Source organism: Nematolebias whitei, chromosome 17 (assembly GCF_014905685.2).
Source record: "Nematolebias whitei isolate Nwh7 chromosome 17, NemWhi1, whole genome shotgun sequence".
Taxonomy (NCBI): domain Eukaryota; kingdom Metazoa; phylum Chordata; class Actinopteri; order Cyprinodontiformes; family Rivulidae; genus Nematolebias; species Nematolebias whitei.
The window spans coordinates 27,082,662-27,098,986 of NC_056514.1; the positions used below are offsets into that span (position 1 = coordinate 27,082,662).

The 16,325-nt window shown below is 39.3% G+C and overlaps 1 protein-coding gene across 1 annotated transcript in view; it reads right to left on the reverse strand.

Annotated features, from left to right (window-relative positions):
• Positions 1–1,213: 1,213 nt before the first annotated feature.
• The window catches only part of plce1 (phospholipase C, epsilon 1), a 79,396-nt gene continuing 64,284 nt past the window's right edge, over positions 1,214–16,325 (reverse strand). Inside the window, exons 31-45 of the mRNA XM_037691434.1 lie at positions 15,226–15,355; positions 14,949–14,990; positions 13,010–13,128; positions 12,678–12,795; positions 10,684–10,821; positions 9,065–9,355; positions 6,906–7,069; positions 5,047–5,308; positions 4,839–4,957; positions 4,415–4,543; positions 4,086–4,283; positions 3,743–3,922; positions 3,414–3,626; positions 2,701–2,812; positions 1,214–1,392 (exon numbers count right to left, since the gene is read on the reverse strand). Of these exons, the coding sequence (XP_037547362.1) occupies positions 1,214–1,392; positions 2,701–2,812; positions 3,414–3,626; positions 3,743–3,922; positions 4,086–4,283; positions 4,415–4,543; positions 4,839–4,957; positions 5,047–5,308; positions 6,906–7,069; positions 9,065–9,355; positions 10,684–10,821; positions 12,678–12,795; positions 13,010–13,128; positions 14,949–14,990; positions 15,226–15,355 (2,394 nt within the window). The remainder of the gene's footprint in view (positions 1,393–2,700; positions 2,813–3,413; positions 3,627–3,742; positions 3,923–4,085; positions 4,284–4,414; positions 4,544–4,838; positions 4,958–5,046; positions 5,309–6,905; positions 7,070–9,064; positions 9,356–10,683; positions 10,822–12,677; positions 12,796–13,009; positions 13,129–14,948; positions 14,991–15,225; positions 15,356–16,325) is intronic.

Genomic DNA, 16,325 nt, shown 5'->3' on the forward strand with positions numbered 1-16,325 from the left:
AAAACACCATTCTGTAAGAAAGAAATAAAGTTAATATTATCAGTGTTTTGTCAAATATGTGAAAGCAAATGATAAAAAAGGTCAAAATAACCCAGAAAAACTCAAGTTTAGGTTGAAAACTGATGAAAACTTTGGGAACTGGGCTCAAATGATTATAGATTACAAAATAATAGTAATAATAATAAATTGTATGTTATGCCTTTCTTTTTTTTTTCCTGGACTGTATTCACAACTGGAACAAAAAAAAAATTCATAGGAAGACAGAAAAAAATAAAATAAAGAACACTTTTGACCATCAAACAACAAGAAAATGTGCAAAATGATGTTTGGAGAAAATGATGCTGTTCTCACAAAGGACCCGAGAGACAAACTCATCACTGCTGAAAGCAAAAGATGAAATTATTAACTGTTTTTCTGCAGCTCATATCTTATAAACAAGATGCATCCACATACCAGAGGGGATGGTTGAAGAAATTGAATGTTCTGATTGGGCCATAGTTTAAACATCTTGTTGGTCCTTTGTGTTTTTACTAAAACGTCAGATTTAAAGCACAGAGACACTTTGTGTAACAGAACAAATCCTCCTGAAAGTCAAGGCCAAAACAAAGAGGTGGATTTGCAACTTTTTTTTTTGCAACATGGCCCAACTTAATCAACATTTGTGACAGAGGCTGTTTTAAACGCCGCTTTTTTATCTCGTGACTTTTTACGGCTCGTAGTGTTCGAGGAGCCACGAGAAGCCGCGGAGCTTCCATTAAGAGAATGACTGAAGTGGAAAGTTTTCACGCTCTGCCTCTAACTGCGTCCTTACAGTACCGTGAAACTGAAACGGCAAGAAAAGAAGCAAACAAGCCCGCTTGTCTGCTCCCTTCATGTCGTAAATCACCAGAGGAAGAGAGACGAGTCCCATCCTCTCGAAGAGTTTATTAAAATTGATCTCTCTCTGCTTTCTTTTACAGAGGAGCCACAATATTAACAATAAACCAAGAGGAAAAGGAGCTCACTGCCGTCACTGGCTGGGTTTACCCTGTTTACTGAACTCCACACAGCTTCACAGGACTCACACTGACCCACGTCCTTTAGTTGCTAAACTAACACCAAGCAGGATCCGACTCCTTCGACACGTCGAGAGTCTTCCTCAAACGCTCGCTGCTCCTCAGTCCTTCGCAGAAAGTAGCTCTAACAGTGGAGGCGAACCGCTCCCGCTTAAAACTCATTTGTGGATCTTCCAGTTCCTGAGGAGGTGAAGCTTCCAGGCTCGGAGGGTCAGAGAGCAGGTGGGAAGATGGACGGGTTGGAGGAGGTTAAAGGAGGAGGCCTGGAGGAACCTTCCAGCCCCCACCCTGCCCTCTGCCACCCACACCTTCAGACTTGCAGCTGCAGACAGACACCCTGCAGAGGAAACAGCTGGATGTAACATTGAAACAAACATCTCGCACGGATGAACAAATATTAAAAGGACACAGCAGCCGACAACCAAAACAAACGCCTTGTTGCTTCACTGCAAAGCAAACGTAACGAAATGTTGGGTTTAAACTATCTGAACGCACGGCATCAATTAACCGTTACACAACATCTACACACAAAACATTGTGTTAGTGTCAAACAGAGCTTTAGTTTCAAAATATGGCAGTGGGGGGGGGGGGGGGTGTGTGCCAGTATGTCACTTTGTCAGCAGATCGTCACTTTTCCACACACTAAAATTGAAAATTATTTTTGTTTCACATCCAACTAGCCAAAAAACTAAGTAAGATTCGCTTCTTAAAATACATCCAGATCTGGTAGGATAATTACTTTTGTACAAAATGTGGCTAAAATACGTCGATTTAACAAAAACAAGTTTGCAAACATTTTTAAATATAATAGTGGACCTCTTCGAATGTCAGTTAATGCTTTTCTGTTTAATCCTCCACTCTTACTGTGTGGTTTTGCCAACAAAAATACTACAAAAATGACAACAAAGCCAATAATCACAGTAAAATGACAGGAGCGGTCACGCTGAGATATAAAAATGTATTTTTCAGTCACAGTATGAACATGCAAACTGGTTCAATTCTTTCTAGGAAAGTTTCTGCTAACTTCACATCTTTAAATGAATGAGTTGACTTTAGTCGATGTTTGTGAAACTTCTCATAGAGACCTTCTGAACCTCGTGTGAGGACGTGAAAATCTAAATGTGGATCGATTCATAAACAAGTACATTTCAGTTGGACAAGTTAGTGCAGGATGATATTTAGTCCTTAGCTGTCTAACATGTGAGTTGTGAAGCGGTGAGGAGTGGAACTGATCAATCAGAGGTCTGCGGCGCGTCACACAGATTTGACCAATACATGAAAACTTACAAGTTTAAAAAGAAGCCGAGCCCTGCTGGGCCTGGTTACAACTTATTGATCAGCTCCAGCACAGTAGTTTCTGATCAGGATTTTATTTTACGGCAGCTGTGAAGCGGTTTGAACTGGCTACAAACGGCCAAATATCCTTGATGAGCAGATCTTCCCACCTAAGACTCACATGACAAATCCTAACAACGTGAAACTTTTGTTGGAATGGACGGGGACTTGTTCGAGCTCTCTCCTGTGGTGTTAGAGGTTAGAGGCAACATACGGTACCTCTGTTGTCTTTCCATGCACAGACAGCAGGCAAAGCCTCACTCCTGGAGCTCCGTCAGAGCCACGCAGCATGCAGCTCGCTCCTCCTTACTCTGAGCCGGGCCGTCCACGCCGGCGCCAGTGGTCATGCTGCGGCTGCGGCTCGTCAGCTTTTTTAACTCGCTGGCAAAGGAAATTACTTTCTTTTTGTCCTCTCGCACCACCTGGAACGAGAGGTGGATTCACGGTAAAAAATGAAGAAATTTAATGGAAAATTGTGACCTCGTGCTTACATTCATCTTCCTAGTTGTGAATGCAAATAGATGAGTAAAATGTTTTGTGCGAGATGCATGCTCTTAATGTTTAAAACCACATTAAACAGAACTTAGTTTATTTTTGTTCAGACACGCAGGTGAATTGAGCTTTTTATTTCCAAGGTTGCACAACGAATATTCCCAGAAGCAAAGGAAGGATGAATAAAGAATACAAAACACAGTTTACGAGCCCAATTATTCTGCAGGGGAAATCACAAAACCAAACACAGAACAGCAAAGATTGAAGCAGCAGCAGGGAAAGGGGCATAAAAGATGCAAGCATTATGAATGTTACAAGTTAATGAGCATGAACAGCACGTTTCTGCATACAGAACGTCTTACTGAGTGATTTATCTGTTATTAGTACAAGCAAAACCACAAGTACAAACTCTGCGGTGCAATTTTCCTCGCACAGCAACAACAGCGGAAGAACAAAAACAGTCTAAAGGTCATGACAAAAACCATTTAGTGAAACTCGGGTCTTCAGTACGGTAAATAGGTTTACAGCTACCTGCTCTTTGAATTTAAGAATGAACTTTCCCACGCCCCGCCAGCGGTTCTGAGCTTGGTAAACACACTCGTGGTCCAGCAGCGCCCGCTGAAGGGTCTTGGTGGTGAAGGACTTCTTAGACCCGGCATCCCGGGTAACTTCCTCCACCAGCATGTAGTCACATGGGTTGGGATTGGTCAGGATACTGAAGGAATACTTCGCCTTAGAAAGGGTCTAGGCCCAAAAATACAAAACAAAAGTGTAAAGTAGTTTATTTGTATAAAATATTGCATTTAGTACTTTTTGAATTGAGTGCTCCGAGCAGCTTTATGATTTGGATGGTGACTTACCTGCTGTATGATGTCCTGAGCAGTGCTGTACCGCGGGGCCTTGATCACCGTGTGAGGCTGTTCTGGTGAGACTTCATGGACCTGGACAAAGAACATATCATCCTCTCCTCCTCCTCCATCTTTCCCTCCCACAGTCGTCTCCTCCTCCCTCTCCAGGACTGTGATTTTCTCATTGAAGTTCTGCAACAATTAAACCACAAAATATTAAAAGTACTTCAATGCTCACTTGTTCAGGACAACCACAAGAGGGAGCCAGAGCACAGATCACAGGCATGACGGAGCAAAGCTCTGCATGCTCTTCATTTTAATATTTAGGTTGTACGTTTGTTTATTCCCTTCGAACCTCGTCTCTTGTTTTGAGGAAGATCTTCCCCACATATCCCTCCTCGGTGTCCCAGCTGCACACGAGCCTGACCACCTCTTCTTCAGGCGCTAACGGTCGATGGTGAGCACAGCGCTTTACGTCGCTGCGCTCCTTCAACAAGGGGACCTTCTCCTCACACAAATAGTAATCTGATGGGTTTCCTGCTGACACCACAACCTGTGGAGGAGCACAGTCAAACATGCATGATAGTATGACGTGTGTAAATTCTTCATAAAAAATAATCAAGTAGGACTTTCTTTTCCTTGGGCTGTAGCAGCATAATCCAGCTTTATTTCTCAAGCACTAACCATGTCCAGCAGCTGTTTGGCAGTGGTCTGCTCTGTAACGGAGAAAACCCTGAAGGGCTCAGGACCAGGAGCTCCATGGACTGTCACTCTGTGTTGCTGAGAAGCATGTTTCTCCTCTGAGCTGAAAAGCTGTGTAGGAAGGAGACGTACGAGGCAGCAGGTTGGTTTGAAACATCCTGATATGACATTTCTGCTTTAGTAGACATTCTCCTCAAAGAGCATGATAAAGCAAAAAGCACAGAAAGTTTTGATGCTGCTGACTGGGCCGGCAACATTTCTTTGAACGTTCTCGGACTGAAGTTTATCACATTTTAAACTTTAATGAGGATGTGTCATTACGAAGGCTTTGAAGTTCTACAAGTGCACTTAACCGATCAGGCCTTGTTAGAATCCCTGCTATCAGCACCAGACCTGAGTGTCTTACCAAAGATGAAGGAGTTGCGCCCCCTGCAGGACCTTCCTCTTTTCTGTGGCTATAGATGAACAAGCTGGACACTTCAAGAGGTTCATTGTGCTGCGTCCTCAACTGAACATGTCTGTAACCTGGAATACACCACAACAAATATAACTGGACTGAATTTCAGTAAAAGTTCATCTGTCATGTTATCATTAGGGCAGCGTCCGACTCCAACCTGGTTTGAGGGCCTTCAGAAGCAGAGTTCTCTGAGCAGTGATCTGGGAGCTGTTGTTCTCCACTACAGCAAATCGCAGGAAACACATCTCTTCGAAATGCACAGTGAACTGAAAGCGCTCGCTCCACATGGGGTTGAGGGTGTTGCGGTGGATGGGTTTGGTACGAAAGTGACAGCTGTCGGCCGGCATACCCAGAACATCTACCTCGATGCAAGGACTGCCGGAGCTGCTGGCCGGACAAACGTTCTGACCAGAAACAATCTGAGAGAAAATAATAATAAATTAGAGAAATTGCATTTCCTGCGAAAATGCATTGTGAATGCTTTTTGCTGAAGAACATGCTAAAAAAAACCAGCTGAAATTAGCTAAAAACATGCTGAAATGTAGCTGAAATGGAATAACATGCCTAAATTAGCAGAAAAAAGTAAAAAGAACACATATTTGCTAAATTAGGTTTAAATAAGCAAAAATGTGCACAAAACTTAAGAAATCAGCTAAGAATGCTAAAATTAGAAGAAAAAAAACATCTAAAAAGTAGCCGAAAAGGCAGAAAGAAGCTTAACCTACAAGGAGGAAGTTGAAGGAGCTGAAATGAGCTAAAAAATGTGGAATTAGCTGAAAAGGCTCAAATTTGCATAAAAACAGCTAAATAGTAGCTGAAATAGCAGAAAAAGCTGAATCTAGCTAAAAAAAACTGAAAGGAGCATAACAAGCTGAAAATAGCAGAAAGAGGTTAATTAGGCTGAAATTAGCATAAATTATCACGAAAAACTAAAATTTACCTGAAAACAGCCAAAATTAGAAAGAAAATGTTTTTAAAAAAGTTCAGGAAGAACACGCTTAAATTAGCAGAAGAGAGCAGAAATAACACATGTTTGCCAAATTAGGCTGAAAGAAGCAGAAATGAAAACAAAAAAGTGAAAATTATCTGAAAAAAGCTGAAATTAGCAAAAAAAACAGCTGAAAAGTAGCTAAAAAAGCAGAATTTAAATTACCAGAAGTAAGTGGAGAGCACAATTTTTTGCTAAATTAGGCTGCAAAAAGTTTAAATGAGTGCAAAAAATGTGGAATTAGCCAAAAAAAAAGCTAAAATTGGCATAAAACAGCTGAATAGTAGCTGAAATAGTAGCAAAAGATGAAAGGAGCAGAAGCTGAAATTAGCAGCAAGAAGTTAGAAGAAGCTTTTGTGCTTCTTCTAACATTTTTGTATGTTGTACTTAGCAGAAAGAATCTGAAAGGAATGCAAAACAGCTGAAAGTAGCTGGAAAAAAAATTAATTTGGACAAGGAATCTGAAAGAAGCTGAAGCAGAACAAAATGTGAAAGGAGCAGTGAAAGGTTGTAAACAGATCTAAAGGATGTAAAATGAGCTCAATTCATTTCCTATGGGGAAAAAAAACAAAACGGCAGAAAAGGCTAAATTTTTCAAAAAGCTAAAGTTGCACCAATACCAAAAGTCAAAGCAGGAAAGAGGTGAACATTTTGATATATGATTTGTTGAAAAAGCTTGAAAACTGTGGGATGGGAATCACGCCATACAATGTACAGAAGTAAAATGGATCACAATAGTATGAATGCTTCATAATCATTCACAGAATAATGTAAGATTACTGAGCCCCAATCACATTAAGCATCAACTAAACTTGCAGAGAAGACTTGGTTTTAATATGTTACTGGACATTAAATCAATTAATTAGATCACAGAAGTTAGCCACAGAAAGCACCAATGTTCATATATGAAATTATTAACAAAAAAAAATAAAATGTTGTCTTTTTTATACTACAACATCAAAGAAAAATAAACATAAAATGACCAAGAATGAAGTGAAGTGGTCGTTCTGACAGACGCTCTAACTCACAGTGAGAGAATACACAGCAGGACTCATTTTCTCCAGATCTCTTTCATTCGGACAGAACTGCTGGTAAAGTGGACAGCTACGGTCCCAAAGCACTGCAGGCTTCAGCACATAGCCACAGCCCCCGTTGGCCTCAAACAATGCTGTGTTCAGCTGCATAGGCAGATCTGCAGAGAAGAGAAAAAATACAGAGAACTTAATACTGATCTGAAGAATTTTTGTTAATAACACTAAACATTGCAGATAGGATTTTTTTTTTTTTTTTTTTACAAATATCTCTCATTACTGAGACAAGCATACCTAAACTGTTTGTTTATGTTAGATCAACTAAAGCTAGTAAAATTAAAATTATATTTAAAAATGGAGTTTGGGGAACAGCATTGTGTCATCGGCATATAGACTAATTTACAATAAAATAAAATAGAATTGCAGAACAGAATTGCTTCTGTTATTGCCATTCTGTCTAATTATTGCAGCTAATCTATTCTATTAGTTAGAACAAATACAAACAAGATAAATAAAGCTTTCACTTCAGGTAGAATATACACAATACCATTTTTAATGAGGTGAAGAGAAAGAGAAAAGGCCAATCACCCCTTCAAATCAAGCTGCAGAAAGCTTTATTATCTGGTTGGATTATGTGTTTCTCTTTCATAAAACCAGTCTGATCTGGATAAACAAATGGGGTGATAACAGATTCCAGTCTTATTGCTCATTTCTGTAATCATATTGGACAAAACAGCCATAAGTAGGACTTTTATTTTAACTGATAAGTATCTGCAGCATTATCCATACAATATGTACTTACTTTAGTTTTAGACCACTTGCTGGTGTTGACCAACAGAGTGGGTTTGGTTTCATACAAGCAAAACAAACGTGAAAAATAACTATTGTTCAACTTTTCCTTTTGTTTACATTGATCAACTTTGACTAGGAGAAAAATTATTCTTCATCTTAAAAGTAGGGGGTATACAAAGAAAACGTGGGGGCAAAAAAGAGAGTAAAATATAAGAAAAATAACTGATAATGATTTGAGAGTTGGTGACATTTTTAAAGATACAACTTTCACAGAAAACATCAAACTTGTCACTCAGGCGCTGCGCTCTCTTGTAAATCATATTTTAATCCCAATGAGTTTCTCGTGGTAAAATAAAGGATTAAATAAGAAAATACAGAGTGAGCATTGATGTCAAAGAGTTTCTGAGGTTGAATGATAGAAAAAAGTAAAAAATAAATAAAAAGAAGAAAGCCTGAATAAGAGAGAGAAGGGCAAAAACAAAATAAAGTGGCAAAAGATGCATACCGTATTTTCCGGACTATAAGTCGCTCTTTTTTTCATAGTTGGGCCAGTTCTGCAACTTTTAGTCCGAAGTGACTTGTATATGTTTTTTTTCCCTATTTATGATGCAATTTTTGACTGAAACGTTAAATGTTCATTCATACTGACATGAACTAAAGAATAAACATTACCATTTGCAGCTGCGAATGGGCCCTCTAGGCTGTTGACAATTATATGTTGTTCCTCTACCGCTAACACCCCCCCAAAAAAAACATTCACTCAGAGACAACTGAGAAAAACTTAACACATGCAAAATGCCCCCAAAAAGAAAATCCTTGCCGCTTCCCGGGGCTGCAGAACACGAGCCTTGCTGCGCCCTTCCTCCCCGCTGTGTCTGGAGGGACAGGGCCCCCTCACCCCCGCAACGGCTGCTGACCAGGACAGAGACCGGCCCACGTTTCCCAGATGCAAGGAGTCAGCAGCGACGTATAATAAATGCGGCATATGTTTTTTTTTTTCTCTTCATGAGGCATTTTTTGACTGATGCAACCTATACTCCGGAGCGACATATAACCCCATAAATACGGTAATTACCAGACTTTTATAGAAATTGAAAAACCAAACGGTGTAAAATCTTGGGGCTCACAGTTTTACAGGAACATCATGTTCATCTTAAAGGCAGTCAACAAATTTAAAATTTAATTTAGTTGGAAATTTAAAAAAAAATTGTATCCAGTATCAAAATTATGAAGAAAAAAAAAGCTAATTTGTCCGTTTAATATTTTGTCTATAGTATGTGTGCTTTAAAAAAAAATTAATATTAAAAGGAATGAGTAAAAAGCCTTCTGTTAATGTGAAGAGAAAGAAGGGTCAGTGTCCTCACCATCAGTCTGATAGTTGAGGGCCACCAGCTGGATTCCATGCAGCCAGAACAGCAGCGGGTTGGGATTGGTTGAGTCGATCCTGGTGGCTGCTGGGTAAGTTCGGAGCAGCTGGCACACCGTGTGCTGGATCAGTTTTTGAGAGTAGCGCCGGCACAAGCGTTTAGCAGCGTTCTCGTTGACGGAGGAGATGTGGTAGCACTTTGGCGTGCGGATGATGGCGCTGAGTGATGTGGGGGCGTTGAGAACAGGGGATGTTTGTTGTTCCTCCCAGCTGAGGCGCTCGGAGCCACCTAAGGAAAACAGCATCTCCATCAGCGTCTTAAATTAATTTACGTGAACTTCTAAGTAGGATTTTATTACTGATGCAGCAAAATTATAGTACAAGGTTTTATTTATTGGTTTATGAAGCATTCACACTGTTGTGATCCATTTGTTTTCTGCATGTTTTCAGCATCTTTCTCGTTCCACAATTTTTGTGCTATTTCAACAAATCATATTTCAAAACGTTCAGCTTGTTCAGGAGAAGGGTGCAATGACTTTTGGTATTGGTGCTACTTTAGCTTTTTGAAACATTTAGCCTTGTCTGACTTTTTTCTCATAGAAAATGAATTGAGCTCATTTTCCATCCTTCATATCTTTAGATCTGTTTCCAACCTTTCACTGCTCCTTTCACATTTTGTTCTGCTTCAGCTTTTTTCAGCTTCCTTGTGCAAATTTAAATTTTTTCAGCTACTTTCGCAGTTTTTTCAGCTGTTTTGTGATCCCTTGAGATTCTTTCTACTAACAACTTTTTTGTGCTTCTTCTAACTTCTTTCTGCTCTTTTCAGCTCATTTATGTATTTCAGCTTTTTCTGCTATTTCAGCCACTATTTAACTGTTTTTAAGATAACTTTAGTTTTTCTGTCTAATTCCACATTTTTTGCACTCATTTCAACTTTTTTCAGCCTAATTAAGAAAAAATGTCCTCTCTCCACTTCCGTCTGGTAATTTAAGCTTCTTTCTGCTTTTTAGCTACTTTTCAGCTGTTTATTTGTTGTTGTTGTTGCTAATTTCAGCTTTTTTCCAGATAATTTCCACTTCTTTGTGCTTATTTCTGCTTCTTTCAGCTTAACTGGGCAAATGTATTCTTTCTGCTTTCTTCGGGTAATTTAACCTTGTTCTACCTTTTAGGGATTTTTTTTTTAGGTAATTTTAACTGTTTTCTGATAAGTTCAAGCTTTTTTGTGGTAATTTCTGCTACTTTCAGCCTAATTAACTTATTTCTACTAATTTCACCTTTTTACGCTCATTTCAGCTTATTTCTGCAAGTGATTTCAGCTACTATTGTTTTTTTTAACTTCAGCCATTTTTTTTTTACTAATTTCAGTTGGTTTTTAGCTAATTTACAATTTTTTGTGCTAATTTCTGCTTATTTAAACCTAATTCAGCAAAGATGTGTTCTTTCTGCTTTCTTCTGCTAATTTGGGCTTGTTCTTCCCTTTCAGCTACATTTCAGAAGGTTTTTAGTTCATTTCAGCTGTTTTACAGCACAGGAAATACAAATTCTCCAGTTTTTATCATCTTGCTTTAGTGAATTCTTTAAGCATGGACACACTCAGCACCTTTGGGACTTGCTTACCTTTCCCTGGAGCTCGGCTCTGAGCCATCAGCTCCCCCGTTGTGGTGCAGCGAGATGGAGCTGTGCCAAATATAGACTTTCTGCTCTTTCCTCGATCCTTTCCTCTACTAGAGCCAGTTGGAGACAATGTAGACAAGCCTGAGTTCCCACACATGAGAAAAAGAAGAGAACGGTCATTAATAGTAAACTAGAGGCAACATATACAGTATGGTGCATTCACTACTTAATATACTGTACATTTGTTTTTCCTTAAGAGTAAGCCCAGCTTTTTATTGTTCTGTTTATTTTCTTTTTTTAAATCAAAAATTTAATTCTAATTAATTCTGTATAGAGTAACAGATAAATTGCCAAAAATAATAAAAGATAACAGAAAATGTAGCAGAAGTTAATAGCAATTAAAGCTAATGACAGTTGGTTAATGCTGCAATGTGGCTAAAAATATCAGGACCTTTTCATTTATATGATTTTATGATATTTTTTAATTGAAAAACAAAAAGGTTCAGCTAAAAATATTTATTAAAAATTAATCCATAGGGTTTAAAAAAAATGATAAACATTTTTACGATGATTTCAATGTTTGCACACAGGGGGGTGCAAGCTTCCTGACCATCTGATATTGATCAGAACAACAGAAACAGTGACTGGAGTGCTGCTTCCCTGAACTGGGACAATCACCCTGCTTCTCCTAACTCTGATCTCCCTTTCTGGGAACTGTACACAAATAAAAATACCACACACATGCCATTTAAAGAAACAAGGAGACAAACAGAGGGAAGAGTTTATAAGGGACAAAGAGATATATTTGAGATAAGCTGCAACAAAGAATGAAGACAGCTTCTACTGAAGATGATAGAAATTCTCTGTGTAAAGGGAAAAAGTTGAGTGTTTTGAAAATTGGAATGATGAATTAAGATCATACTCAAAGATCGGAAGTTAACTCTTAAGCCTAATAGTGGGTACAAGTGGAGAGTGCCATTTCATTAAAGACTTTGATTTATTTTTACTACAATAAAACCCAGAAAAGCTTCATTTTGTACTGCACAGTAAAACCAATTGTGTTGTTTAGTACATTTAAGTGCAATTATGTAGCCATATCTTTCCCATGGGGAGGCGAACAGTTATGGTCTCTGTGGGTGTTCTGGGTGGGACAGAAAAGAAGTGCTATACAGGGACATGAGGGCCTTTTTAATTAAATTCATTTAAAACCATAAGGGACCTATGAGCCGTTTAAATAGAACATGGGAGTGGAGAAAAGTGGAGCAAAGGAGGAAAAAGCAGGGATTAAACTGAAATGATCTATAACTGGGTATGGGAATTAAGATATACAGTAGTCCCTCCTTTATAACAGGGGATCCGTACCCTGAACCCCCACGATAAGTGAAAAACTGCGAAGTAGGAATAGTAGTACAAGTAGTAAGTAGAAGTTTGTTTATATATTTACATATATATCCTACATATAGGCATTTTAAACCCTTCCCACACTCTTGAAATATTCTAAACAATGTTTCTAAACTCTAAACGCTCTAAAAAGAGCACAGAATGTCATGATTTCAGCTCTCTGCCTCCAGCTGTGCACTTGGCCTCGCCCACTTCTTCGCTCTGCACAGCTGATCTCTGTGCAGAGTGGAGATCAGCTGATCAGCTGCAGGAGGATAGCTGTGGGCTGCGTTGTTGCTAAATCATTTTAAATGATTTATTTAAAATAAAAAAGCCATGCCGATCGTGCGGCTCATCCATCAATCAGCCAAGTGTGTGTCATGTCCAATTTTACTTTGAAAAACTGTGATAGAGCGAGTCCGTGAAAAATGAACCACGACGTAGCGAGGGACTACTGTAACTGGACTACGTCCCTCTTTATATGAAAAAAAAAAAAAAAAAAACTAGATGAAGGTACAAAAAAATGAAAATGTTTAGTACTGTAAATTTTATAGGAGAAATAAAAAGAAATGAAAAAGTTTCTTTTAGGGGGGACAAAAGGAATCAAGATACTCTACCAGGGAACTTTACAGCCTGGCAGTAAATGACGAGGTCAGAGAGCTCCTGAGCAATCTGCCGGCTCTCCTTCTTGTTCTGAGGAAGGTAAAACTCCTCGCCGAGCTCCATGTCAAACACCTACAGGTGCAGGATGACACACAAGTAAAATAACACCTGACGAGGCTGAACTTCAGAGGTACATAAACAAAGTCAGCTCAAACTTCAGTTTAAACATCCACGTCTTCATCCCTAACCAATAAAAACTTAAATGGAACTATGAGAAAACTAACAAACAAGTAAATAGTTTCTCTAATTGATGGGATTAGGTCAATATACTAGTTAAGGGTCATACCTTTCCTTTACTCTGCATCATATTGTCAGCCTTCTTCATTCTTTTAGGTATTTCATCAGTAGGCTGTTCTTCTTTGTCTGCTGGACCTTTGACATCAGGCTTATCATCCAGGATGTTATCTGTAAAATAAAACAGAATGTTGAAGGAAAAAAAGTTGCTGAAACCCAGAACTTTTCATACCAAACAGCATTTGTAAACTCTACAGAGTTTACTGCAGATTTGAGCAATTGTTACGCTGGCAAGATGCAACACAAACCAACTGGACTGGCATGACCACAAACCTGAGTGTGGATTACCAAATAACAGAGATGTAGTTGTAAAAAATGATCAAAAGCTCACATCTGGGCAGAAACCAGAAACTCCACATCTCTATGAACTGTAAATAAAAACTATTTCAATGCATCTGCGTCTTTAAGGCTTTTTAAAATGTATTCCTATTTCATGCTCATTTGTTTGGCATCCATTACAGATGGGAGGAAAACATTTGGACTGGTGTAAATGATTAGAGGACCATTCATAAAAGACAATAAGACTATGCGAACAAGTTCAAATCCTTAAGCATCGCTGAAACAAAAGCCCACAAAGATGACCTCTTAGAAACATTCAAAGAAATATATCTCAACAGTAAACAGAAGCAGCCGTCAGGAGTTCTTGCTTCTCTTCCTCCTCCTCCACATTTACTCCAAGCCCACCAAACAGCAAGGAAAACTTGGCATCTGAAATCTTTGGCCTTCTTTTAAAACCGGTTTAGCAATAGGGTTGACCTTTAATGTCTTGCTGCAGACAGCCACTGGAGACAGAGAGACTGGAGGGAGTTACTGTTCATCCACAGATTTCAGCTTGACCACTTAATACTCAAGTTTTTGTAAACTAATTGTAAATACTAAACATATATACACAGTGAATACAATTTCAACCTATTTTGTTCAAGCTGCAGACTGGAGGCGTTAAGATGTGCATTTTTTTAAAGGTCAAGAACTGTTTGTTAGACAAGAGGGCAAAGCTGGGACTGGGACCAGGACAGGGTAGTTTCCCCTGGTCTGTTGTTCACTGCCGGGGCAGCGCAGGGCCTGAGAAACCAGATGGCTTTGTTTTGTTTCCCTGATGAGCCTGCCCAGTCACTGGCGAGGTCACAGACAAATACAGTACGGCGGGAAGAAGCGGGGGGATGTGTCTTTGTGGGAGAAATGAGTTGCGCGTACAGTAAATTGTTTTACCGCTGATTAAACGTAACTTTTAGAAACATTTACTTCCTAATTTAATGCTAGTGTTTTGTTTTAAGAATAATCAATGCACATGTAGCTCCACATCCTGCACTGAGTTTAGACAGCTGGTTTAATGAGGAGTCAGTTCCACATGGAGCACAACAAACACACAAATCTCACCCCACAAGATCAGGTTCCGTTAAATGTTCAGCGTGAGGGAAGCTGAGATAAAGTAGCTGCAAATTTGACTAGTGGCTGCGCTGAATCACTGATGTTTAACACGCTCGACAACAGTGACAGACAAACACACAGAACCTGACAAACACTTCTGATATCACCGAAACATGACGTCAGACGTTGACAATAAGTTATCGTTCTGTTAACGCACTTCATTGCTTTTTTAGACCGAGTGTTGTTCATTCATGCCATCAAAGTTGCATCAGCAGTCTAGTTTCTGTCAAACTGCAAAAGTCATGAAAATACTTCTCATTCAAATCAAATGGAGACATGATTCTCATGCAACAAAAGCAGACAGCAAGCATATGAAACAGCAACAACGCACTTCTTTGTTCCAGTTTCCTCTGAAGCTGTTCTGCAGTGTTTTATATAAGTCCAGCAGATTAGTCTGGACCAATTACCAATTATTAGGATCAATATGTTAATTTTTGCAACTATACCACTGCACAATAGGAAGGAAACTCTATAGAGTTTGGTGAGGCACATCAGGACTTTACCTTCAAGGCCATATGAGGCAGTGGAGGCTGTGAGGACATCAGCTAATTGGAAAACAGGTGAGAAAAAAAATTGAAATGGAAAAGAATAAGAATAAAAACAAAAAAGACACCCAACTGTTAAACAGAGAGACAGAATAAAGTAGTAAAAAGAAAGCAGTTTAAAGAAACCAAAGTAAAAGTGTACAGTAGGAGTAATTAGCTTAAAAATGTACAGAAATCTTGTTGGACTTGAGCTTTGGAGTTAGTTCCCAGTTTTAAATCTTAAACCCGTCCTCACCATCTGACAGAGACTCATAGTCATAGTCATATTCATCCTCTTCTTCCTCCTCCTCCTCATTTGTATGGTTGTTTGGTGAAGTAACTCCTCCGTTGCATGCCTGTGCATGCATGTGGGCCAGTTGGTGAGCCTATGAAAACAAGAGCACGGCATACATTACACGCCAATCCAAAAACTATTGTACAATAATCTATAGCAATGGCTCGGGCAAGCAAAACTTTTATAACATTGACCTTGATTTGTGACCTTGACATTGGAGCTGGGGTGAAGAAAAGATTATGTGACGCCATTTAGTGGAGGCACAAATTTGTATTGGTTTCGTTAAAATCTCTTGAGAGGATAAGATGTTAAGCAGCATGGGCCGCAGTTAGAGCTGCTGCTTCGCAGCAAGAAAATCTCCGGTTCGAATCCCGGCCAGGGGGCCTTTCTGGGTGGAGTTTGCACGTTCTCTCTGTTCATGTACTCCAGTTTCCTCCCACAGACTAAAAACATGCATGTTAGGATGAATGGTAACTCTAAATTGTCCCTTGGTGTGAGTGAGAGAGTGAATGGTTGTTTGTCTCTGTGTGTCCCTGTGATGGACTCGAGACCTGTCCAGGATGTTACCTGTCTCTCGCACAGTGACTGCTGGACATGGGCACCGGTGACCCCCATGACACAAAAAGGAAGAAGCGAGTAAAGATAATGGATGGATAGACAAGACATTACGGTCCGGACAAGCAATGCCCTTGTTTTAACTTTGACCTTGATTTGTGACCGCGACCTTGGAGCTGGGTTGATGAAAGCTGTATGCGACACTCCGTCCAGTGATTATGCACAAGTGGATAATAATTCATTAAATTATCTTGAGCGGATCAGAAGTTATGGCCTGGACAAGAGAAAGTTTAACGACGTAAGGGTGTATGTATGGACCGATGGACAAACGGAGACTACACCGTGACACGTCTGGTTTTTGACTGGTGTAATAAAAATTTGAAAAATGTCTGAATTTCATCAGAAAAAATATCAAATTAATTGCAAATATAAAGGTTGTCAACAGCAAAGAAAATGCAGTATATATATATATATATATATATATATATATATATATATATATATAT